This window comes from Sus scrofa, chromosome 6 (genome assembly GCF_054392235.1).
Source record: "Sus scrofa isolate SSC_HxYL_T2T_F1_AM1 chromosome 6, Sscrofa_HxYL_maternal_Yorkshire_Landrace_v2.0, whole genome shotgun sequence".
Taxonomy (NCBI): domain Eukaryota; kingdom Metazoa; phylum Chordata; class Mammalia; order Artiodactyla; family Suidae; genus Sus; species Sus scrofa.
The window spans coordinates 110591768-110618741 of record NC_139388.1 but is presented as its reverse complement, the minus strand read 5'-3'; the positions used below and the strand labels follow the sequence as shown (position 1 = coordinate 110618741).

The 26974-nt window shown below is 39.8% G+C and overlaps 1 protein-coding gene across 2 annotated transcripts in view; it reads left to right on the top strand.

Annotated features, from left to right (window-relative positions):
- Window positions 1–341: 341 nt before the first annotated feature.
- The window catches only part of USP14 (ubiquitin specific peptidase 14), a 48963-nt gene continuing 22330 nt past the window's right edge, over window positions 342–26974 (top strand). The window contains exons 1-6 of one of the 2 annotated variants that reach the window (XM_021096161.2): window positions 342–465; window positions 5195–5340; window positions 8967–8999; window positions 19546–19650; window positions 20380–20483; window positions 25426–25484. In XM_021096161.2, coding sequence (XP_020951820.1) covers window positions 450–465; window positions 5195–5340; window positions 8967–8999; window positions 19546–19650; window positions 20380–20483; window positions 25426–25484 — 463 coding nt within the window. In that variant the 5' untranslated portion in view covers window positions 342–449. Of the gene's footprint in view, window positions 756–5194; window positions 5341–8966; window positions 9000–19545; window positions 19651–20379; window positions 20484–25425; window positions 25485–26974 lie in introns of both variants that reach the window. The other variant, XM_021096162.2, reaches the window with a different exon arrangement.

The window sequence follows — 26974 nt, the reverse complement described above, 5'->3', positions numbered from 1 at the left end:
CCGAGGACTTCTTCAGAAGCTGCTGCAGAATTACTACGTTCTCAGCCTTTCCGCGGTCTGCAGGGCGGGGTCGGGAGTGGGGGGTTGGGGGGAATGGGACGGGGTGGAGCTGGGAGCTCGGGGGCACAGGCGGGGTGCAGTGCGCAGGCGCGCACCTGTGCTGCGCGAGGTCCTTGTGCGCCCCGCCCACCCAGCCATCCCCTCCCTTTTCTCTCCACCTCCAGGCCCCGCCTCGTCGCCTCCCAGTCGCCCCGTGGCTCGGCAGGCAAGCTGCGTATTGCTGCGTCATCGCCAGTGGCCGGTTTGAATGAGTCTTTCGTCGCACCGCGTCTGCCGCCACCGCCGCGCCTCCGCCTCGGCCGCCGCCACAGCTACTTCGCCTCCCTTTCCCTTGGCCGCCCTTGCCAGACCCAGCCTTCCCACGCCGCCGCCTCCCTACGCGCCTCGCCATGCCACTCTACTCCGGTGAGCGCCCTCTTCGCCTCGCGCCCCGCACCTCCGCCACGGGGTAGGCCTCTGGTAGGCCTGGCCAGCAGGGCGGGCGCCCTCCGAGCACGGGGTGGGAGGCTGCAGTGTGGAGCTGACCCCGGCCCCTTTTTGGCTCCCTGCAACGCGAGGGAGCCTCGTGGGGCTTGGGCCGCCGGGTGGGTAGGGTGGGAGCGCGCGGGGAGGTGGGGAAGCAGCGAACGTCGGCCTCTCCAAGAGTGGTGACTCTGCAGAATAGTTTCTGTCGCTGTACTCGCGTTCGTCGAAAGGTGAGGGTGTGTCCCTGGACCCCGGAGACCAGGCTGGAGGTGCTGTGGCATTTCCTAGGCTCTTCAGTGGTAGCCGTGGAAGGGAGCGGCAAGGAGGGGAAGTCTGAGGCAAGGGAGTGATGGAGGGACCTGGGATGTGAGGCTCTCCTTCCTCAGTAGCCTTCCTTCGCTTACCCTTTCCTGCCTTTAAGTTCATCCGCCTTTTTTGTACCAATTTCAATTTTATCCCGAGGTGGATTACGGACTTTTTGCTTCGTTTTCATTTCGTCATACATTGTATTGCTCTTCTTTGTCCGATGCACAGCTTTCGGAAGTAAAGGAATACAAATATCCGCGAGCGTGTTTTCCTTTTGATTGGCATTTGACCGGGTTTTTTTGCATGATGACAGTCTAAGGTGTGGGCAAGAGATCCCGTTTTTACCAGTTAATGGATCTTGCTGTCTCCTGGTCTGATTCAAAATGGCACCTAAAATATATGTGGTGGTTCCAGTTGGCTGAGGATATGTGATTCGTTGGCCATCCTTGACAGTCTATCATGAGTTCTTTATTGAAGATTCAGCATTTTCAAAGAATAACATAAAACAATAGTGTTTAAACTTGGGGTGGATTCCTGATGTTCTAGAGTCTCGAATTTAATACTTTAATATTAAATCTCTTTTAAAGCCACAGCAGTTAACAGTAGAATGGTACTTTAAATATTCCGTTTATGCAATATAGAGTTGAAGGGGCATTAATTAAGGGCAGTAAGTATCAGTGTATGCTACTACTTAAAACACACTGGTAGACCCACACACAATGATCCAGTCCCTGTCGCTGTTCCCCTTAAAAAATGCATATATTCCCCAAACTTTCTATCTTAAAATTTGAGTTCTATTATATGTATTTAATCAGATCTTATCCTCATTTCCATAATGAGGGAACTGAATTAAATTTCTCAGATTTCTTCCTTTAACATCTCCATATTGAGAATCTACATTTTCAGGTTCTGTGAAGAGTCATACATTAAATTACAAACATTTTTAGTACTGTTTTAGTAGAAAATTTTTAGTAGAAAGAAAATTAAATGTCCAGACTCTTTTATGGTTAAGGATAAGTACCATAAAAGTTAACACATTTTTGGGTCTGGTAGAAAGCTAACGGTTTTGATACATGTTGCTTTGTTTTAATTTTTAGCCTAATTTTATAGTACTGGTGTAATTCTCCTTTATAAGTAAATAAAACGTTTAACCTGCCCGTGGTTTCACAGCTCAATAAATTTCAGATAGATTCCTCTTCATTACTGTTTTGATTTGGTTCTCTCTCATCTTTTGTTTGTACTATTGTTATATGTTTCGGGCTTATCTCAGTGATCATAGTTGGCGGTTCCCCTTTTAAACCTGTATATTCCCTGCTGCTGCTAGGGTGATCTAATTTTTTTTTTTTTTTTTGGTCTTTTTGCCTTATCTAGAGCCGCTCCCTCGGCATATGGAGGTTCCCAGGCTAGGGGTCTAATGGGAGCTGTAGCCACCGGTCTACACACCAGAGCCACAGCAACTCGGGATCCGAGCTGCATCTGTGACCTACACCACAGCTCACAGCAACACCCGATCCTTAACCCACTGAGCGAGGCCAGGGATTGAACCCGAAACCTTTTGGTTCCTAGTCGGATTTGTTAACCACTGTGCGAAGACAGGAACTCCTAGGGTGATCTAATGTTCAAATCAGACCAAAGTGGCCTTTATGAAAATCTTTCAAGGATTGTACGTTTCATACAACATAAAGCCTGTATGTGTCAACATGACTTATGTTATCTTCCCTGACTTGATCTTTGGCCAGTTTCTAGTTTTTCACCTGCTTCCCTTCACTCTGGGAATTACTTGTGTATCTCAGGGCACACCATGCTGCTTTATGCTTCTGAATGTCCTTTCCAGGAATGCTTTTTTTCTTATTTCCTGGTTAGCACCTAATTTTTTCTTTGAGACTCAATTCAAAGTTGACAGTGATAACTCAGTTATCACTTTGTCCAGGAAATCCTTCCTTACTCATGAAACATTCCAACGTGCTCCTTTAGCATCACCTTTTTTCTCTGTCATTTATTAAACTATAAGTTCTTAGAGAGTCTCCCTATTGCTTCTTAATGAGTTTATCATGGAAAGAATGCCAACACATTAATTGAACTGGTGAAAGAATTGGGATTTGGAGTTAGGCTTATTTTCTTAATATTCTGATTTTAGTAATTAGAGAAATCAGAGAAGTATTAGTTGTTGGATTCTCATTTTGAGTAGGTATTAAGTTTTCAGTGGCAACAAACTATGTATATCCTTGAGTTTCTTTCTACATATTTCAAAAGTTAGCTATTTTATAAGGGTGATTGAATTTTTTTTTTTTCCCTGCCTTTTTGTCTTTTCTAGGGCTGCTCCCACGGAGGTTCCCAGGCTAGGGGTCTAATCGGAGCTGTAGCCACTGGCCTATGCCAGAGCCACAGCAACTCGGGATCCGAGCCTTGATCCGAGCTGTGTCTGTGACCTACACCACAGCTCATAGCAACGCTGGATCCTTAACCCACTGAGCAGGGCCAGGGATCTAACCCGCAACCTCATGGCTCCTAGTTGGATTTGTTAACCACTGAACCACGATGGGAACTCCCTGAAATTTTTCTATTGTGGTAAAATACATGTAACATAAAATATAGTTTTAAACACTTTTAACTTCAGTTTTTTTTTTTTTTTTTCTTTTTCATTTTCGACGGTCCCGTATGGAGTTCCTGGGCCAGGGATCAGATCTCAGCGGCATTCACAACAATGCCAGATCCCCAACTCACTGTGCTGGGCTGGGGATCTGAACCCGCGTCTCAGTGCTCTCAAGACACTGCCCATCCCATTTTGCCACAGTGGGAGCTCCTGACTGTAGAGTTTCTGACATTGACATTCATATTGCCGTGCAACGATCATCACCATCTACCTCCAGAACTTTTTTGAAACTCTGTACCTATTAAACAGTAACTCCCTATTTCCACTTTCTCCAGCCTCTTGGCTACTACCATATACTTTCTGTCTCAAGAATTTGACTACTCTACCTCACATTTGTCCTTTTGTATCTAGCTTATTTCACTTACCATAATGTCTCCAGGATTAATACATGTGTAGCATGCGTCAGAATTTCATTACTTTTTAAGGCTGAATAATGTCCATTGTGTGTGTATAGCACATGTTGTTCATCCATTCATCTGTTGATAAACACTTGGATTGCTCCCATTTCTAGGCTATTGTGAATAATGCTGCTACGAACATACATGTACAAATATCAGTTTGATTCCTTCCTCCCCATACCTTTGGGTGTATACCTAGAAGTGAAATTGCTGGATCATATAGTAATGCTCTGCTTAATTTTTTGAGGCACTACCATGTGTTTTTTCACAGTGGCAATACCATTTTTATATTCCTGTAATAATGCACAAAGGTCTAATTGCCAACACTTGTTATTTTCTGTGGTAATACTTTTTATTTTTGTAGTAGCCATCTGAATGGCTACGAAATAAGACTTCTGTATTTTTTAATGCTTTAGTTATATTTTTGGTTTCTTCTTAATATTTGAGTACCTCTTGCTCAGGAAGCAGACCTTTCAATTCTCTCATACCTTTCTTATAATCTAGAGTCTGTATTTCTTTTTTTTTTTTTCTTAAATTTTATTTTCCCACTGTACAGCAAGGGGATCAAGTTATCCTTACATGCATACATTACATTTACATTTTTTTCCCCACCCTTTGTTCTGTTAGAGTCTGTATTTCTTAACCTGTTTTTATTTAATTTTTAATTAAAAAATTCTTTGAATTTTGGCCGCACCTGCGGCATGTGGAATTTCCTGGGCCAGGGATTGAACCTAAGCCACAGCAGCAACCTGAGCTGCTGCAGTGACAGTGCTGGATTCTTAACCCTCTGAGCTACCAGGGAACTCCCTTAACCTATTTTTATATGCTTTGTTTTCCCAATAAACTATTTCTTCTCTCAAAATACCATTCTAGCCTTTCTTTCCCCTCTTTATTTCAACAGTGTGTAAGATTCACCTGATTTCAGTGATTGTTTAAATACACACATTTTGAAGTCTGTGACCCTTGTTCTGGGAAATATTTCAGTGTGGTTATATTTTGCAGAGATTATTGAAGTAGGATACAGAAGCCTTGAATATTTACTAACTAGTTTTGCGACAGTAATAAATCAGTCAGCTTCTCTTATGCTTCATTTTCCTTATTTATCAAGTGAGAAATTGGATTAGATCCAGATAAATTTTATCTAAGATCTGCTGCATTCACTTCATTCCTTTTTAGGTAGGCATTATGAGCATAAAATGGTTAATAACATAGTTTGCCATTCAGGAGCTAACCTTATAAAGTTCCCTTAAGGGTCTTCTCAATCTTAAATCTGTTATTTTATAAAGGAAAAAAAATTATGGTTTATTTGCAGTTACTGTGAAATGGGGAAAGGAGAAATTTGAAGGTGTGGAACTGAATACTGATGAACCTCCCATGGTGTTCAAGGCTCAGCTTTTTGCATTGACTGGAGTCCAGCCGGCCAGACAGAAAGTTATGGTAAAAGGAGGAACTCTGAAGGTAAAGTTTAGTTCTCATTTTCATTATGTACTGGTGAAAATTACTGGCACCAGAAAATGTAGCGTTTAAGGTATTTTTTAATATGATGAGAGTATATAATCCATAGGATTAAAACTCTTGCTCATGTTAATGTAAGGAGGGAACATTATAGACATTTGAAAACTATATTATAAAGCATAATTAAAATTTTTATTTTTAGATGCATTGTATCAGAATACTTCCAGGGGTCAGGGCAGTGGGGCAGTTTTTTCTTTTATCTGTGTTTGAACTTTTTTCTTATGAGGGTGTGTTAAAAGTATTTTATTTATACCAAAAAAAAAGTCTATTTGTATTTCCTTAGTAATAGAAATTTTTATCTCTGTTAATAATATGGAACAGCGTAGTAGATTTTTTTTTTTGTCTTTTTGCCATTTCTTGGGCTGCTCCCGCAGCATGTGGAGGTTCCCAGGCTAGGGGTTGAATTGGAGCTGTAGCCACCGGCCTACACCACAGCCACAGCAACGTAGGATCCGAGCTGCATCTGCAAGCTACACCACAGCTCACGGCAACGCTGGATCCTTAACCCACTGAGCAAGGCCAGGGATTGAACCCGCAACCTCATGGTTCATAGTTGGATTTGTTAACCACTGAGCCACGACAGGAACTCCAGTAGATTTTTTTTTTTTTTTAAAAGGCTACTACAGAATGTATTTTTGTATATACATTCAAGTGTACCAGATTTACCTCAGCCTAGGTTCTGGAATATTGGAAAATTTAGTTTTTCCTTTGGCATTCCTTGAATACTACCATTAAAAAAGAGCCCCTTTCTCTTAAAAGTAATCACTGTCTAACACCTAGCTAGAGATGGAAGGGAAAAAAATTTTTTTTAGAAAGAGAGGGAACTTAATTTTTCCTTAGTTCAATTGGAATAAGCATGCTGACTGCAGTTAAAGAGTCCAAGCTTACCAGCATCATTGATGAAGGGCTACAGAAAAAGATGTGAAGGTATTTTCTTTATTATTGTCTGTAACATTATATAAGTATAGTTTGTAAAATACACTTTTTTTTAGAGAGAGTTAGACATGAAATGCTGTAGAAGTCTAGTTAACTGTAGTGATGACTGGCTACCCCTTTTAGCTGGGCAGTAAAACAAATGTTGGTGAAGAAACATTGTTTCTCCTCCAAGTTGCAGTATGAGCTTTTGGTCATTAGTGAATTTGGTAACCTAATTTGTGCTGAACTGTGTACTGGTGATGTACCATAGAGAATTACAGAAAAATGCTAAATGAAGCTGTGACTACTAATAGCTACCATTTACTGAATACGTACTCTGTGTCAGGCTTTTATTTTCCTTAATTTTCAACTGTATGAGTTTTAAAAATGAAAGTGTGTCTTACATACTTCATTTATTTATTTAGTCTTTTTAGGGCTGTACCTGTGGCATATGGAGGTTCCCAGGCTAGGAATCAGAGCAGAGCTACAGCTGCTGGCCTACGCCACAGCCACAGCAACATAGGATCCAAGCCGTGTCTGAGACTTTAGGTATGTAGGTATGTATGTAGCTGTGTAGTCACAGCTCATGATAATGCTAGATCCTTAATGCACTGAGCAAGGCCCGGGATCGAACCTGTGTCCTCATGGATACTAGTCAGATTTGTTAACCACTGAGCCATGACAGGAACTCCCTGTTTTTTAAATTAATTTATTTTTTGTCTTTTTAGGGCTGCACCTGCAGCACATGGAAGTTCTCAGGCTAGTGAGTGAATTGGAGCTGTAGCTGCAGGCCTACATCACATCCATAGCAACACCAGATCTGAGCCATGTCTGTGACTTACACCATAGCTCATGGCAATGCCTGATTCTTAACCCACTGAACAAGGCCAGGGATCAAACCCTTGTCCTTATGAATACTAGTTGGGTTCATTACTGTTGAGCCACAACAGGAGCGCCCCACGTATTTTATAAATGAGGAAACTGAGCTTCAGAGAGGTTTAGAGTAAGTCCCCAAAAGAACATGTGATTTATAGGTCAAGTAGTTCTGGGTTCATGTTCCAGCTTTGTGTGACCTTGCTTAAGTACATTATCTGAGGGGTTATTACTCCTTGTGATTAGTGGTAATAGCCCTTAAATAAACTGAGAAGGGCATTTAGGAACTTACTGTTCCACTTTGAAGTAGGGTGTCCAGAGAGAGAGTGGCACCACCAACAGGAAGTGTATTGAGTGCCTGGTACCTTTTATGAAAAGAGAGGAGTAGTATGGAGCTGACTGTCCTGAGAAGGGAAAGGCTTAGCTGCATTAGGCCAAAATATCTGTGGAGTAATCATGGCTTTTCAAAAAAAAAAAAAAAAAAATTCCGATTTAATTGAACAAATGGAAGTATTTGTTAATTCCTTCATAGATGGGAAATTTAGGAATTAAGAAACATTTGTTGACACAGCAAGTACTATTAAGGCCTTTTTTTTTTTTGGCTACTCCCTCAACATGAGAAAATTCCCAGTCCAGGAATCGAACTGCACCACGGCAGTGACCGAAGCTGCTGCAGTGACATTGCTGGGTCCTAACCCAATGTTCTGCAAGAGAACTCCAGAATTCTTTTTTTTTTTTTTTTTTTTTTCTTTTTAGGGCCGAACTCATGGCATATGGAGACTCCCAGGTTAGGGGTCAAATTGGAGCTGTAGTCGCTGGCCTACACCACAGCCACAGCAACTCGGGATCCGAGCTGCGTCTGTAACCTGTACCACAGTTCACAGCAATGCAGGATCCTTGAACCTGTGTCCTTATGGATGCTAGTCAGATTGTTTCCAGTGAGCCATGACAGGAACTCCCAGAATTTATTTATTTTTAATGGCCACACTAGAGGCATATGGAAGTTCCCTAGCCAGGGACTGAATCCAAGCCATAGCTATGACCTGCACTGCAGCTGCGGCAATGCTGGATTCTTACACTCACTGTGCCAGGCCTGGGATTGAACCTGCACCTCTGCAGTGACCCAAGCCACTGCAGTCAGATTCTTAACTCACTGTACCACAGTGGGAACTCTAGATGTTTAATAGCATTTTCATTCTCAAGAGTCTCTTGATTTGGGTGATAAATTATATAATCACCCTAATTATGTAGACCTTATTTTCATTGTGTAAGTTATTCTTTTTTTTTTTTTTTTTTTTTTTTTTTTTGCTTTTTAGGGCTGTACCTGCAACACATGGAGGTTCCCAGGCTAGGGGTTGAATTGGAGCTGCAGCCGCCTGCCTACACCACAGCTCACAGCAACACCAGATCCTTAACCCACTGAGCCAGGCCAGGGATCAAACCGGAAACCTCATGGTTCCTAGTTGGATTCGTTTCCACTGTGCCATGACGGGAACTCCCTCATTACAGTAATTTTAAGTAACATCTGCATACAGAAAATTTCTATTTAGGAGTTCTTTTGTGGCTCAGCAGTTTAAGTATCTGGTGTTGTCACTGCAGTGGCTCTGGTCACTGCTATGGCACAGGTTTGATCCCTGGCCTGGGAACTTCTGCATGCTGCAAGTGTGGCCAAAAAAAAGAAATTTCTATTTTTGAAGTAGCTTAAAATTAGTTGATTTTTAGATTATGTTTGGATCCTGTAGAGTTGTTTTTAACCTGTTTATTATTTGTCTTTAAAACAGGATGATGATTGGGGAAACATCAAAATAAAAAATGTAAGTATTATCTTAAGAATATTAATTATAATGCAGTTCCCTAATTACTATACCAAAATGTATTCCAAATTCCTTTTTTATCATTTGTAGATCTAGTTGTTCCAGCATCATTTTTTGAAAACATTTTCCTTTTTTCATTGATTTGTGTCAGAGTCTCTTAGAAATGAGTTGTTGGTCTAATTTGCACTCATTTCATTGATATATTTAATTAAACTTATGCTACTACCACATAGTCTTGATTACTAAAGCTTTATAATAGGTCTTGAAATATGATAGTGTAAGTTCTCCAGTTTTTTTCTGCTTCTTCAAGAATATTTTAGTTACTTTGCATTTCCTTATAATTTTAGAATTAGTCACTTCCCACAAATGGACTTCTAGAATTTTCTTTAGATTGTATTGACTGTACTTCAGTTTGGGTTTAATGAACATCTTAAAGGTATTGAGGGAGTTCCCGTCGTGGCGCAGTGGTTAACGAATCCGACTAGGAACCATGAGGTTGCGGGTTCGGTCCCTGCCCTTGTTCAGTGGGTTAACGACCCGGCGTTGCCGTGAGCTGTGGTGTAGGTTGCAGACGCGGCTCAGATCCTGCGTTGCTGTGGCTCTGGCGTAGGCCGGTGGCTACAGCTCCGATTCGACCCCTAGCCTGGGAATCTCCATATGCCACGGGAGCGGCCCAAGAAATAGCAACAACAACAACAACAACAAAAGACAAAAAGAAAAAGAAAAAAAGGTATTGAGTACTAAAATCCTTAAATAAGGTGTACTCTATTTATTTAGGTCTTTATATTCTCTTACCACAATTTTATAATTTTTCGTTATATTGATCCTGCATGGTTTTTTATTAGATTTTGAAATTAACTTTTCTTATCTGTTAAATGATACTTTAAAAATTTTTTTGTTTTTCAGTGTTCATGGCTAGATTATAAAAATGCAGTTTGGAGTTCCTGTTATGGTTCAGTGGGTTAAGAACCTGACTTAGTCTCCATGAGGATGTGGATTGGGATCCCTGGCCTCACTCAGTGGGTTAAGGATCTGGAGTTGCTGCAAGTTGTGGTGTAGGTTGTAGATGCAGCTTGGATCCAGTATTGCCATGGCTGTGGCATTGGCCTTTAGCTGCAGCTCTAATTCAACCCCTAACCTGGGAACTTCCATATGCTGCAGGTGCAGCTGTAAAAGAAAAAAAAATTTTATTTTTATCCTCTGACCTTGCTAAATTCATTTCCTAGTTCTAGTAGTTTTTGCTACATTCCATTGGGTTTGCTATGTGCATAAGCATGCTGTCTGCAAATGGAGGCAGTTTTACTTCTCCCTTTCCAATCTTTATGACTTTTATTTCTTTGCTTTACTTCACTGGCTGGGACTTTTCATTTAGGGCTGAGTAGAGAGTGGTGGGAGTGTACATCTTTGTTGTCTCTTAATTCACTAAGACCTTTTAAATTATGAGTGCTGTTGAATTTTAAGTGCTCATACTGCTTCTTATTAAAAAGGTCGTATGATTTTTCTCTTTTATTCAGGTCATCTGGCTCGTCTCATTGATTCTTAACTGTTAGACCTTGCATTTTTGGCATGTGCAGTTTTCAGATTTCTTGGTCTTTGTGACCTCTTTTATAGTCTCAAATTTTTTTTAAACTTCAAAGAATTTCATATATATGGGTTATATTTGTATTTATATTAGAAATTGGGGCTGAGAAATTAAAAATATTGTTCATTTAAAAGCAGTATCTGACCTGTTATTTGTTAATTTCATATTTTTAAATATTTTCCAAAAAAAAAAAGTAAAAGAACTGACCTGTTCTGTGTTTTTCAAATCTCTTGACAATCTAGCTTAATAGAAGATAACTAGGTTTTTGTTTTTGTTTCTGCATTCTCATTTGCATTTCTGAACTCTTAATTTTGTTTTCACTAAAGTGTATGGAAGAAATTTGGTCTCACATAGTTAGTAGCTGAAAAAGGTAGGTGTCTTTTCAGATAAATTCGGCAAACATTCTTCTTTCATAGTACACCAAAACTCAACATATGGTAGACTGTTTTTGTTTTGTTTTGTTTTATTTGCTTTTTAGGGCTGTACCTGTGGCATATGGAGGTTCCCAGGCTAGGGATCTAATCTGAGCTACAGCTGCCGGCCACAGCCACAGCCACAACCACAGCAATGTGGAGTCTGAGCCGTGTCTTCGACCTACACAACAGCTCACGACAGCACTGGATCCTTAACCCACTGAGCAAGGCCAGGGATCAAACTTGCAACCTCATGATTCCTAGTCGGATTTGTTTCTGCTGTGCCACAACGGGAACTCTACATATGGTAGACTGTTTATTGGTTAGTTTGATATAGTAGAAACTACTTCATTGACCCTTTGTACGTTAAAATCTATTTGATTTTCACTGACGAATGGATCTTAAACTCGTGCATGATTTTGTAACATCATGTGTTTGTCCTTTGGAAAAATTGTTTTTCTGAGTTCTTTGGATCTTGCTTATGCTGTTATACAGTTCCCCAAATTGTATTCATTAATATTACTACCAATCTCAACAGAAAAGTTTTTAATACTGAAAAGTTGTCAAGTGCATAGTGACAGGCAGAAAATTCTCTTCACTTAAAAGGTCTAATTTTGTCATCAGCAGCTGTAAATATTGTCAGTAGTTTTCCCTGAAGTTACTAACTCACTTCCTTCACTTTTGAGAAAATGTTGCCTGAATACTCAAGTCTGAAAACCCAGTTGTCAGTTGTTTTAAGTAAAACTGGTATTCCATTAAAAAAAGACAAAAAGACAATGTCCAGTTTTCAACACACATATTTGTACAAGCTTGTCCTGAAGCCACCTATCATACTTTGGTATGCATAGAGTGGTTTTTCTTTTAATTGATTGGCACTTTGTAATTTTTTTTTTAAATACTTTTTTCTCATATATGTGCATAACCTTCCCCATTATCAACATTCCCCACCAGAGTGGCATATTGGTTAAAATTGATGAATCTACGTTAACACATCATTATGGCCCAAAGTCCATAGTTTATGTTGGGGTTCACTTTTGGTGTTGTACATTCTGTGGGTTTGGACAAATGTATAATGACATGTATCTACCATTATAAAGTCATACAAAGTAGTTTCACTGCCCTAAAATTCTCTATGCTCTCCTATTCATCTTGCCTGACCCTTAACAGCTGTTGATAGTTTTACTGTAAGTCTGTAGCCTTTTCAAATTTGCTTCTTTACATAATTATATACATTTTAAGTTTTCAAGTCTTTTCATGGCTTGATAACTTAGTTCTTTGTAGTGCTCAGCAATATTCCATTGTCTGGTTGTACCATAGTTTTATTTGTTTGCCTACTGAAGGGCATCTTGGTTCCCAGGAGAAGGAAGTTTTTTCTTGTTGTTGCTTTTTTTTTTTTTTTGAGAGCCACACCTGTGGCATATGGAAGTTCCCAGGCTAGAGGTTGAATCTGAGCTGCAGCTGCCAGCCTACAACATAGCCACAGCAACACAGATCTGAGCCACATCTGTGACCTATGCTGCAGCTCATGGCTAGATCCTTAACCCACCGAGAAGGCCAGGGGTTGAACCTGCATCCTCATGGATACTAGTTGGGTTCTTAACCCACCAAGCCACAATGGAAACCCCCAGGAGAAGGAAATTTTTTATTGTACTTCCCGTTCTATAGTTCAGAATATCAAAAAAGAAATATAGGAGTTCCCGTCGTGGCGCAGTGGTTAACGAATCTGACTAGGAACCTTGAGGTTGCGGGTTAGATCCCTGCCCTTGCTCAGTGGGTTAACGATCCGGCGTTGCTGTGAGCTGTGGTGTAGGTTGCAGACGCGGCTTGGATCCTGCGTTGCTGTGGCTCTGGTGTATGCCGGAGGCTACAGCTCCGATTCAACCCCTAGCCTGGGAACCTCCATATGCCGTGAGAGCGGCCCAAGAAACAGCAAAAAGACAAAAAAAAAAAAAAAAGTATTCTGAGTTTGAGATTTGATAAAGTTGATTATTTTTACCAGTTCATTTTGATGTCACTCTTGAAAGTTTTAGCTGCTATCAATTTACCACCATCAGTGCAGATGTGAATATAGTTTAAAAAAGGGGGGGGAGTGACATCTTGGTATCATTTTTAAAATAGTTTTGACCCTGCTGGTTCTGTGAAAGAATTTAAGAGACACATAAAGGTTTACAGACAATACTTTAAGAACCGCATCTTGGGGCAAACCCATTAAACTTGAAATAATATATTTATTTATTGCTGGCTTTAATTTTCTCATTTTATTTTATTATTTATTTATTTTTTCGTCTTTTACCCTCGGCATATGGAAGTTCCCACGCTAGAGGTCAAATGGGGGCTGTAGCTGCCGGCCTACATCGTAGCCACAGCAACACCAGATCTGAGCCACGTCTGTGACCTATACCACAGCTCATGGCCATGTCGGATCCTTAACCAACTGAGTGAGGCCAGGGATTGAACCTGTATCCTCATGCGTCCTCATGGATACTGGTTATGTTCTTTTCTGCTGAGCCACAGCAGGAACTCCCAAATTTGCTTATTTTTAATATGTTGAATACATTGGCATGAAGTTGTTCATAATATTCAAAATAAGCATTAGTTATCCTTTTGAATATGTTATCATTATTTATTGATGTTCCCCTTTTGTTCCTGATACTAATTTAAAAATGTGTATTTTTTTGGTCAGTGTTATGTAAGGATTTTTCAGATATCTGTTCAGTTTTTGACTGTTGACTTTATATATTGCCCATATTCTATTTTGTTGTTACTGCTCTTTAAAGTATTTTTTTCTATTTTGGACTTAAATTGCTTCTTTTTGTGCTATTTAAGGTGTATGCTTGTGGGGTTTTTTTGGCTTTTTTTGGGGAGGCTTTGCTTAATCTATTTTGAAATTCTGTTATTAGGTACATACATATATAGGATTGTTATATCTTGATGAATTGACCTTTTATCACTGTGAACTGCTCCTCTTTATCCTTTGTAATAGTCTTTGCTCTGAGATTTACTTTGTCTGGCTTTAATAAAGGCACTCCTTTTTTTTTTTTTTCTTTGCTTTTAGGGCTGCACCCGAGGCATATGGAGGTTCCCAGGCTAGGGGTCTAATGGGAGCTATAGCCGCCAGCCTATGCCACAGCCACAGCAACACCAGATCCGAGCCGCGTCTGCAACCTGCACCACAGCTCATGGCAACACCGGATCCTTAACCCACTGAACAAGGCCAGGGATCAAACCTATATCCTCATGGATACTGGTCGGATTCCTTTCCACTGCACTACAACAGGAACTCCCTCCATCTTTCTTCTTAATTATTGTTGGCATTTCATGTATTTTCCCATTCTTTTGCTTTTAATTCGTCTGTGGCTTTATATTTAAAATAGATTTTTTTGGAGTTCCCATGTGACTCAGCAGTTTAGGAACCTGACGTACTGTCTGTGAGGATGCAGGTTTGATCTCTGGCTTTGCCCAGTGGGTTAAAGATACAGCATTACTGTGAGTGGTGGCATAGGTCGCAGATGCCTCTTGGATCCAGTGTTGCTGTGGCTGTGGCATAGGCTGGTAGCTGCAGCTCTGATTCTACTGCTAGCCTTGGAACTTTCATATGCTGCATGTGTGGCTGTAAAAAGAAAAAAAATAAAAAGAAAATAGATTTGTTTTAAAAGACAGCATCTACTTGGGTCTTGCCTTTTTATCCAGTCTTAGACTCTCTACCTTGTAATTGGAACCTTTATTTTTATTATTATTTTTTTTTTAGGGCCACACCTGCAGTATATGGAGGTTCCCAGGCTAGGGATTGAAACCACGCCTCTCCACAGCTGTGACCCCAAGCTGCTGCATTGACAATGCTGGAACCTTAACCTGCTGCACCACAAGGAAACTCCTTTATGTTATTCTGCTTGAACTTCTTGGGTCTGTGGGTTTACAGTTTTTATTAAATTTAGAAAATCTTTAATTACTTCTTTAGATATTTTTATTTTTTACTTCTTTGGACTTCTTTAGATATTTTTTCTCTCTTTTCTCTTTTTTGAGCCTACTATATATATATATATATGGGATGGTTTTGCCCATTGTATAATTTTGGTCACTTTTTTACAGATGTCTTATAGGCTTTTTACAGACATTCATCAGGTTAAGAAGAGCTCTCTTTTTCTAGTTTGCTGAGAGTTATCATAAATGGGAGTTTTGTCAAATACTTTTTCTATGTATATTCAAATGATCATTTTTTAAATTCTTTAATCTCTTAATGTGGTAACCTGCACTGCCTTTTGAATAGTATACCAGTATTACATTCTTAGGTAAACCCACTTGGTCATTAGATATTTTCCCTTTTTTTTTTGGCCCAGCCCATGGCATGTGGAAGTTCCTGGGCCGGGATCAAACCCTTGCCACAGCAATGACCTGGGCCGCTGCAGTGTCAATGGCAGATCCTTAACTTGGTACACCACAGGGGGATTTGTATATTTTCCTTTTAATATAATTTTGGATTCTATTGGTAGTATATTGTTGAGGATTTTTGTATCTCTTTTCATGAGAGATAGTGGTTTGTAGTTTTCCTGAAGTTTCTGTCTGATTTTTTGCTATCAACATAATGTTGATGCCTTATAAAATGAGTTATGAAGCATCCATACCTCCTCTCCTTTGTGAAAGAGTTTATATACATATATTTTAGTGTTTCATAGAATTGTCCATTGAAGTTCTCTGGGCTTGCAACTTTCTTTGTTGGAAGACTTTTAATTAAGAATTTAGGGAGTTGCTGTTGTGGTGCAGTGGAAACAAATCCACCTAGGAACCTTGAGGTTGTGGGTTCAATCCCTGGCCTTGCTCATTGGGTTAAGGATCCAGTGTTGCCATGAGCTGTGGTGTAGGTTGCAGACACGGCTTGATCTTTCGTTGCTGTGGCTGTGGTGTAGGCTGGGAGCTGTAGCTCCGATTTGACCCCCAGCCTGGGAGCTTCCATGTGCTGTGGGTGCAGCTCTAAAGTGCAAAAAAAAAAAAAAAAAAAAAAAAAATTTAGTGTCCTTAATATTTGTGGGACTGTTCAGATATTTTGTTTCCTTTATATCAGTTTTGGTAATTTGTGTAAAAGAATTAGTTTAAATGTTGGATTGATTGGCATAGTATACTCTTACTAATCCTTTAACTCTAGACAGTAGTGCTGCCCCCCGCATTGACTAAAAGTGATTTTTCTCTCTTTGAGTTTCAGTGGTTTTTTCCCCCCTCTTCTCCAAAGAATCAGAGAAGATTCTCTGATTTATTTATGTCTCTACTTATTTATTTATGGCTACAACCTCAACATATGTAACTTCCTGGGCCAGAGGAGGAATCTGAGCTGCAGCCTCAACCTATGCCATGGCTGGGCAATGCTGCTGGATCCTTAACACACTGCACCAGGCTGGGGATCAAACCCATGCCACCACAGAGACAATGCCAGATCCTTAACCCAGCGAGAACTCCTCTGTTGTATTTTCTGACTGGCTTTTGTTAGTATATTCTTTAAATATTTGGTTTTCCTGAGACAGTTGTCTTTGAAAAAAGAATCTTTAGTGACAGCTTAATACTGCTTTGCTGTTATCTTATAGTAAGTGTAAGTAAAAACAATAGGGGTAGGATGAAGATTGTTGGATTTCAGCATAGGCATGCATAAGACTATGAATTGATTGACCTCATTAATTTCCTAATTTTAATCTTCATCTAGTTTTTTTTTTTTTTTTTTGTCTTTTTGCCTTTGCAAGGGCTGTTCCTGTGGCATATGGAGGTTCCCAGGCTAGGGGTCGAATCGGAGCTCTGACCTCCAGCTGCGGCCTACGCCACAGCCAGAGCAATGTGATACCCAAGCAGCGTCTTCGACCTACACCGCAGCTCACAGCAACCCTGGATCCCCAACCCACTGAGTGAGGCCAAGGATCAAACCCGCATCCTTGTGGAAACTAGTCAAATTTGTTTTCACTGCACCACAGTGGAAATTTCCATTAAGATATTTTTCAAGATGTTTAAGTTTCAGGATTATGAGATTCAGGATGACAGTATCTTCATTGTTCTCGTATGGAATGTTACATATATATAGAATATTCCCTTAGGTTAGTGATGTGTAGAATTATAAAATTGAATATTTTGAAATAATGTATATATTTGGTTTGATGTTTTCCAATAATGGAGATTTCAGTGCTTTCAGAATATTTCTACTTAATTGTAAATAATTTTTACAGTTACACAATGTACATTCATAGAAAGAATCTTTTTTTTAAGAGCTGCTCCAGTGGCATATGAAAGTTCCTAGGCTAGCGATTGAATTGAGCTGCAGCTGCTGGCCTATGGCACAGCTACAGCAATGCCAGATCCGAGCCACATCTGCCACAGCTCACGACAACACTGCATCCCAACCCACTGAGCAAGGCCAGCATTCAAACCTGCATCCTCATGGTTACTAGTCTGAATCGTTACTGCTGAGCCACAATGGGAACTTCCTCTCAGCTTTCTTTGTAACAGTGTTTTTTTTTCCTTAGCTTTATTAAAGTTTAATATATACAGAGTAAAATTCACTTACTTTAGTGTAAGAGTTTGGTTAACTTTATACAGTAATGTAGCCATCACCACAATCAAGATATAGAAGTTCTGTGAGTTAGAACTGGTGGCTTAAGGAATCTGGTGTTGTTATTGCTGTGGTTCACGTTCAGTCCCTTGCCTGGGAACTTCCACTTGCTGCCGGTGTGGCCAAAAAAACAAAACAACAACAATCAAAAATATGTTTAGAAGTTCCGCCACTGTAAAAAGTTTCCTTATGCCCCTTTGTAAATAAGCAGGTGATCTCTGATCTGAAGCAGCCACTCCAGTACTTTAAAAAATTTTTTTGAAAAGTTCAGTGATTTTTAGTGTATTTACAGAGTTGTGTAACCTTCACCACAGTCTAATTTTGCAAAAATTTTTTTTTTTGGTCTTTTTTTTTTTTTTGCCTTTTCTAGGGCCGCTTCTTCGGCATATGGAGGTTCCCAGGCTAGGGGTCCATTTGGAGCTGTAGCTGCCGGCCTACACCACAGCCACAGCAACGACCTATACCACAGCTCATAGCAGCGCCAGATCCTTAACCCACTGAGCAAGGCCGGGGATCGGACCCGAATTCTTAGTCGGATTCGTTAACCACTGAGCCACGACGGGAGCTCCTAATTTTGGAATGTTTTTATCACCCCAGAGAGAAATGTGTTCCTATTTAAAGACACTCCTATTCCCCACCTTCAGTCCTAGCAACCACTAGTCTACTTTGTGTCTTTAGATTTAACTTTTCTGGCTAGTGGGAGCATGCAGTATGTGTTTTCCTGTTTCTGGAATTTTTCATTGGACATAAACATGGTCAACTTTTTAGAAGAATTTTCAGTTTTTTGTCTTTTTAGGGCTGCATATGGAGGTTCCCAGGCTAGGGGTCGAATCTGAGCTCTAGCGGCTGGCCTACACCACAGCCACAGCATTGTGGGATCTGAGCCACCTCTGTGACCTATACCACAGCTCACGGCAATGCTGGATCCCCTACTGAGTGAGGCCAGGGATTGAACCTGTGTCCTCATAAATGCTAGTCAAATTGTTTCCACTGAGCCACAGTGGAAACTCCAGAAAAAAAATTTTTAATTATAGTTGATTTACAATATTGTGCCAATTTCTGTTGTGCCAGTCACAGCAAAGTGACTCTGTCATACATGTACGTACATTTTTTTTTAATGTAATTTTCTATCATGGTCTCTCCCAGGAGATTGGATGTAGTTTCTTATGCTATACAGAAAGGCTCATTGTCTACCCATCCTGTATGTAAATAGTTTGAATCTGCTAACCCCAAAGCTAGTCCATCCCATTTCCTCCTTCCTCCCAGCTGGCAACCACAAGTCTGCTCTCCCTTTCCATTAGCTGTTTCTGTTTTGTGTATAGGTTCATTTGTGCCATATTTTAGATTCCACATGAAGTGATATCATATGGTATTTGTCTTACTCTTTTTGACTTACTTCACTTAGTATGATAATCTCTGGTTGTATCCAGATCGCTGCAGGTGACATTATTTCATTCTTTTTTATGGATGAGTAGTAGTCCTTTGTGTATATGTACCACACCTTCTTAATCCATTCATCTGTTGATGGACATTTAGTTTGTTTCCATGTCTTGGCTATTTGAATAGTGCTGCAGTGAAACAGTGGTGCACAGAACAAAGTTTTGTTTGGATATATGTGCAGAAGTGGGATTGCTGGATCATGTGGTAGTTCTGTTTTTAGTTTATGAGGAACTGCCGTACTGGTTTCCATAGTGGTTGTACCAGTTTACCTTCCCACCATCAGTGAAGGAGGTTATGCTTATCTTCACACCCTCTTCAGCATTTGTGTTTTGTAATGATGACCATTCTGACTGGTGTGAGGTGGTACTTCATTGTAGTTTTGATTCTTGTTTTTCTAATAATTAGTGATGTTGAGTATCTTTTCCTGTGCCTAGTGGCCATCCATATGTCTTCTCTGGAGAAATGTCTATTTAGGTAAACATGGTCAACTTTTGAACATTTTCATGAAATTAATTTTTTGTTAAACAGGGAATGACTTTACTAATGATGGGGTCAGCAGATGCGCTTCCTGAGGAACCCTCAGCTAAAACTGTCTTCGTAGAAGACATGACAGAAGAACAGCTGGCATCTGCTGTAAGACATATCACATTTTCTTTAATTACTACTTTAAAAAAGTGCTGTTAGTAAGCTGCCTTTCAGAAAGTAGCATCTGTATGTTTGAAGATTTAATCTGTCTCAAGGTGTATGTTATTAGCAGTGAAAATTTTATTTTTGAAATTGGCTCAAGGAGTCATTTTCTAATCAGGTAATTCATTATACAGTCAGTCAATATCTGTAATAAGTATGTGTCTGGCAGGTAGCACTATTTAAGTGCTTACTATTTTATGGGAAAACAGGGTCATAAAGGTTAAGTAGCTTAAATGCTGGGATATTTAAATTCTTAAAACATTCTATGAGGAAAATACATAACAATTTATCCTTAATTTAAATGCATTATTGTTTTAGAAATTGGCTAGCATGTACTTGTCAAATGTTGTTATTACTACCCAGCATTTATAAAGTATCAAATTCATTTTTTTTTGAAGTGTTTCTGTATATATTTTGTTAGCTCTTTCCAATGATAAGCCTGCAAAGGAGGCAGGACTGATGGTTCTCTTGTTTTCAAGAAGAGAATCAAAACACAAAATGATTGTCAGCATTATGCAAGTAAAAATTTCTGTTGGGAAAATAAAACATTGTTACTTTAGGGTTAAAGTAGAGTATAAAATGGTATGAGCTGATGAAGTTGTACTTGCTTTAAAGTGTTTAGTGATTTATATATGCTGTGTTGTGTATAAAATGATTTAATCCTCTCCTTATCAGATGGAATTACCATGTGGATTGACAAACCTTGGTAACACTTGTTACATGAATGCTACAGTTCAGTGTATTCGTTCTGTGCCTGAACTCAAAGATGCCCTTAAAAGGTAAGACGGAGAAATTGTTTATGTCTTCTTTGGGTAAGGAAAGTTCATATTGGGATGAGTAGTGTTATTTTACACACGTGTGTATATATTTTTAGCAGCTTTATTGAAATATAATTCATTTTTGTACAATTCACCCTTTTAATGTGTTCAATTAGTGGTTTTTATTATTTTCACAAGGTTGTGCAGTTACCACTACAATCTGATTTTAGCAGTTATTAGCATAATTTCATTAGCAGTCACTTCTGAATTTTTTTTTTTTTTTGGTCTTTTTAAGGCACCCAGCATATGGAAGTTCCCAGGCTAGGGGTTGAATCAGAGCCGTAGCTACTGACCTATGCCACAGCCACAGCAATGTGGCATTAGAGCCACATCTGTGAGCTACACCACAGCTTGTGGCAGCACCAGATTTTTAACCCACTGAGTGAGGCCAAGGATCGAACTTGTATCCTTATGGATACTAGTTAGGTTCGTTGCTGCTGAGCTGCAACAGGAACTCCCCAATCTTACATTTTTCTTTTGGCCCTAAATTTGTTTTTTAATTATTGAACTCTATAGAAATATGTATTATTGAATTATCCCAGGGGGACCTATGGATCAACAGGACCCTAGTAGCACTCCAAAAATTTCCTCCTGCATCCCGTCCAATTCAGTGCCTCCACCCTTATTTTCACAGTTGTTATACTTACCTGATTTCTAATTTCATAGACTAATTTTGCCTATTTTGAACTCTTCATGGACAGAAACATACAGATTGTGTTCATTTGAGCCTGGCTCATTACATTTAACTTTTCCATGTTGTGTGCATGTTGTTGTAGTTTATTCATGTGCATGTTGTAGAGAGTCCACTATTGTATGCATGTATACCAAATAATTCATTTTTCTGTTGATGGATTTTTGGGCTGATCTGATCTGTTATTATTATGAATATTTCACAGATAGAAAAAAATGTCCTTTTGTAGGTTATTGGGAAAGGTACTCTATTGGTTCTTTTGTCTGTTAAACCTCTCAATATTTTTATTTGTTAAACCTCTCAGTACTCCTGTCATTTCCTTGTCTTTTCTATTACTTTTTCTTTGTAAGGTTAATTATGAGTGTTATTTGGCTTATTGGTTGGTTTTATCTTAATTAGGAATTATATGTTGTCTTGATATAATATTGAAAGTTTTGGAGTTCCCTTTGTGGCTCAGCGGCTAATGAGACTGACTAGGATCCATGGGGATGTGGGATCGATCTCTGGCCTCACTTAGTGGGTTAAGGATTTGGCATTGCTTTGAGCTGTGGTATAGGTCGCAGATGCGGCTCAGAGGATCCTGCATTGCTGGGCGTAGGCCAGCAGCTTTAGCTCCAGTTCGACCCCTAGCCTGGGAACTTCCATATGCCATTGGTATGGCTCTAAAAAGCAAAAAAAAAAAAGGAGAGTTTTGAGGGGCATGGTATTCAAATATCTATGATCTTCCTATTTTCTTTAAATTCAGTACATTTTATTGTATTTTTAGTTGTACAGCCATCATCACAACCTAATTTTAGAACTTTTCTCTCCCAAACCCCCAATCCATCCCTTCCCCTACAACCTCTCTTGATTCTGATTTCTGCCCCCCCTTGTGGCTGAAGTTGGAATGGGGGCTTGCTGCAGGCCCACCGGTAGGTGGAGCTTTGTTACTGGGTGTAATTAGAGGGGGCTCTGTGCCTGCATTGGGGGGTCTTTAGGCAGCCTGTTTGCTGATGGGTGGGCCCATGTTCCCACCAGGTTTGTTGTTTAGCCTGGGGTGTCTTAGTCCTGATGGATAGGACCAGATTTTTCCAAACGGCCACCTGTAGGGGAGTTCACACTCATGATTATTCCCGAGACCTTTGCCTCCAATGTCCTTCCCCCACAATGAGCCACAGTTGCCCCCCGTTTTCCCAGGAGATTCTCCAAGATCTATAGTTAGGTCCAACCCAGCTTCTTACAGAGTCTCTGCTTTGCCCTGGAACCCAGTACACGTGAAAGCCTATGAGTGCCTTTCAAGAGTGCAGTTTCTGTTTCCCCCCAGTCCTGAGGAGCTCCTGGGCACAAGCCTTGCCAGCCCTCAACACCAAATGTTCTGGGGGCGCCTTCTCCCATGCTAGAACCCCTGATGTGGGGCTCGAAACTCTCGCTCCTGTGGGTGAGCCTTTCCAGTCTGTGGGTTGCCCACCTGCTGGTTATGGGGTTGCTTATATCATGTAATTTTCACTCCTACCATCTCATTATAGCCTCCTGTTTGTCTTTTGGTATAGGATATCTTTTTTGGTAGTTTCCAGTCTGTTTTGTTGAAGGATATTTAGCAGTTGGTTGTAATTTTGTTGTTTCCATGGGAGAAGGTGAGCTCTCCAGTCCTTTTACTCTGCCTTCTTAATCCCTTAATCTTCATATTTAAAAAAAAGACTGGTAATTCATTAATGCACCTTTTGCCATAAGTGTAGATAGAAATAGTTATGTTACCCTGTAACTAGATAGAAATTCTGTAACAGTGGCAGTTTGTAATTACATACTACAATGATGACATGGGATGCATCTACTTTATAAGTAATTGATTTAAAAAAATTTTTAAATTTGAAAACATTTTTTTGCTTTTTGTCTTTTAGGGCCACACTTGTGGCATATGAAAGTTTCCAGGCTAGGAGTTCCCATTATGGCTCAGAGGAAACAACTCTGGCTAGCATCCATGAGGATGCAGGTTTAGTCCCTGGCCTTGCTCATTGAGTTAAGGTGTTGCTGTGAACTGTGGAGTAGGTCGAAGACTGGGCTTGGATCCTGTGTTGCTGTGGCTGTGGTGTAGGCCAGTAGCTACCACTCCAATTTGACCCCTATCCTAGGCACCTCCATATGCCTCTGGTGCAGCCCTAAAAAAGACAAAAGACAAAAAAAAAGTTCCCTGGCTAGGAGTTGAATTAGAGCTATAGCTGCCAGCCTATGCCATAGCTCACAGCAATGCCAGATCCTTAACTCACTGAGTGAGGCCAGGATGGGACCCACATACTCATGGATACTAGTCAGGTTCATTACCGCTGAGCCACAGTGAGAACTCCTTGCATAATTGATCTTAATTTCAAAAGTGCCCTTTAAAAAGTTGCTCAGCTTTCTGACAGGGAGACTTATGATTTCTACTTTATTTATTTATTTATTTGTTTGTTTGTTTTTTAGGGCCGCACTTGCGGCATATGAAGGTCCCAGGCTAGGAGTCTAATCGGAGCTACAGCCTGCTGGCTTACACCACAGCCACAGCAGTGCCAGGTTGGAACCGCGACTATGACCACAGCTCATGACAACACCGGATCCTCAACCCACTGAGCAAGGCCAGGGATCTAACCCTCAACCTCATGGTTCCTAGTCAGATTCGTTTTTGCTGTGCCACGACAGGAACTCTCTGATTTTTTATTTTTTAAATTAACGTATCTAATTTAGACAGTATTATGAATTACTGTGTATTTAAAATTAAGAATATTTAGTTTCCAAAAGATAAACAAATGAAGAAAAGAAATAGAACTCCTCAATTGAATATAATTTAACATATATTTTCTGTGACCTCTTTCATTCACTTACATAAAGACTAGAGTTTATATTTTTTTAATTAATAATTTACATCCAATGAAATGCATGCATTTTAATTGCTTGGTGTGATCATTTTGTTTTGTCCTTTATGGGCCATACCTGTGGCATATGGAAGTTCCCAGGCTAGGGGCTGAATCAGAGCTACAACTGCTGGCCTACACCACAGCCACAGCAAAGCCAGATCCAAGCCACGTCTGTAACCTACACCGCAGCTTACGGCAATGCTGGATCCTTAACCTACTAAATGAGGTCAGGGATCAAACCTGCATCCTCATTGTTACCGCTGAGCCACAGCGGGAACTCCCTAGTGTGATCAGTTTTGACACATGCAAATTCTTTGTAACTCATTTCTCAATCAAATTAATAGAACATTTTGATCATCCCAGAAAGGTATGTGGTATCTTTAACTGGCCAATGCCTTCCCTTCCCACTGCCCAGCTTCCCAGGCAGCTACTAATGCATCTTTCCAATCACCCAGTGTTTGGTATTATCTGAATGATAATTTCTGATCTTTTGTCATAAAACATTAAGTGTAGTGCTTTGAATATTTCCTTTGGGTCACCAGTACTACTGTAAATTAACTGAGAACCATAAGAGTAAATTTAGAAACCATTTAACAGAAACTTCTCATTGTACAGACGAAAGAATGGACTTGAAATTTAAGTGACTTAGTATTATAGAGGAAGTTAAGCTGAATGCATGTTTATTGATTTTGAGGTATTGTTTTTGATCTAACGTTTTTTTCTTTGTTTATGAAATTATATTTTAATTTTCTTTGTAATAATTGACAGTAAATATGTACTTTTCTTGTTTTGTTTTTTTTTTTTTTCTTTTGTCTTTTTGCCTTTTCTAGGGCCGCTTCCTGCAGCATATGGAGGTCCCAGGCTAGGGGTCTAATCGGAGCTGTAGCCACTGGCCTACGCCAGAGCCACACAACTCGGGATCCGAGCCGCGTCTGTGACCCACATCACAGCTCACGGCAACGCTGGATCCTTCACCCACTGAGCAAGGCTAGGGATCAAACCGCAACCTCATGGTTCCTAGTCGGATTCATTAACCATTGCGCCACTACGGGAGCTCCCTTTATTTGTTTTATACTGTTTTCAGAAAATGTTTTAGGTGAGTTAGACCAGGGGAAAGAATTTAAAGTAGACTTCATTCATCTAAATTCTGTTGTTTTCTTAGCACTCCTTTTTTCTCATATAATTCTTAAAGGAAGAAGACCAGAAGAGAAGAAGAAAAAATGGTAGGAACAACTTGGAGAAACTTGCAGTTGAGGGTGTCATAATAAGTCCTTTTAACTTAGATTGTTCCCATTTGAGTTTCAGAATGAATTGAATCATTTTAATTCTGCCTTAATATTCCTAGGTATGCAGGTGCCTTAAGAGCTTCAGGGGAGATGGCTTCAGCACAGTATATTACTGCAGGTCAGTATCTTAAATATACCATTCTTCAAGAGGGAGTGTGGTATTCAGTGAATGTTTTTTTCACTCACAATTTGTTTCACCTCGTTAACACTGGAGTACTTACATTAAACAACTTGGGACTTACTTTATTAGATATCTGTCATTTTGAAAAACAATTTTTGGATTAGTGGGTATTGATATGAGGAGAAATAGGAAGGATAGAAGTAACTCATTTCTTCAGTACATGAAGCAGTGTATTCTGCTTCTGCTGCCCTATTTTGTACAGTTTTACAAATAAAAGTACTCTTTTAATTCATTGGGGCTGGGTTGATAGGGTTTTCAACATCCATGCCTTTTCTGGAGGGTGGGGGAAGAGGGTAAAAGCTTTGTTGAGAGAATTCACATGCCATACAATTCACCCATTTAAATTATATAGCTCATTATTTTTTAGTGTACTCACAGAGTTTTGTGATCATCACCACAATCAATTTTAGAGTATTTTCAGCACTGGAAAATAAACCCTGTAACATTCAGCAGTCACTCCATTTCCCCTCACCATTCCCAGCCCTGTGCAAACATTAATCTGTTAGTCTATAGATTTGCCTATTTTGGGCTTTTGATATCAATAGACTAGTACAGTATGTTGTCTTTTTTGACTGGCTTCTTTCACTTTGAGTGCTTTGGCTTAGCCACACTGTAACATGTGTCAGTACTTCATTCCTTTTTATTGCTGGATAAGATTCTTTTGTATTGGATATATTATATTTCCTATATCCTTTCATCACTGATTGACATTTGGATGATTTCCACATTTTTATTTTTAATTTTAGAGCTGCAGCATATGGAGGTTCCCATGCTAGGGGTCAAATCGGCGCTGTAGCCACTGGCCTATACCATAGCCACAGCAACGCCAGAACCAAGCCTCGTCTGACCTACACCACAGGTCATGGCAACGCTGGATGGTTAATCCACTGAGTGAGGCCAGGGATTGAATCTACCTGTGTCCTCATAGATTGGTTCCTGCTGAGCCATGATGGGAACTGCTACTAAACTTTTGTATTTTGAAATAAATTTAAATTCACAGAAAAGTTACAGTAATTCACGAGTTACTTCTTGTCTTACCTGGTTCATCATTCTCTATAATGCATGTTCTTTTTTTCTGAGCCATTTGAGAGTAGGTAGCAGACATCATGTCTTTTGTTCCTAAATACTTCAGTATAAATTTCCTAAGAATAAGGACATTCATAACCACATAACAGTTATTTTTCAAAATCTTGGAGTTTAACACCATAGTATTCTAAAATAAAGACTATTAAATTTTGCTAATTAGCCCAGTATTGCCCATTGTAAAGTTGTTTTACTTTTTTGCTTCAGGAGCCAGTTTAGGATCAGGCATTTAGTTTTTTTTTTTTTTTTTTAGCAAGGGCTCCTTTAGGGCCTTACCCACTTGGGATATGGAAGTCCCAAGCTAAGGGTTGAGAGCTACAGCTGCTGGCCTCTGCCATACCCAC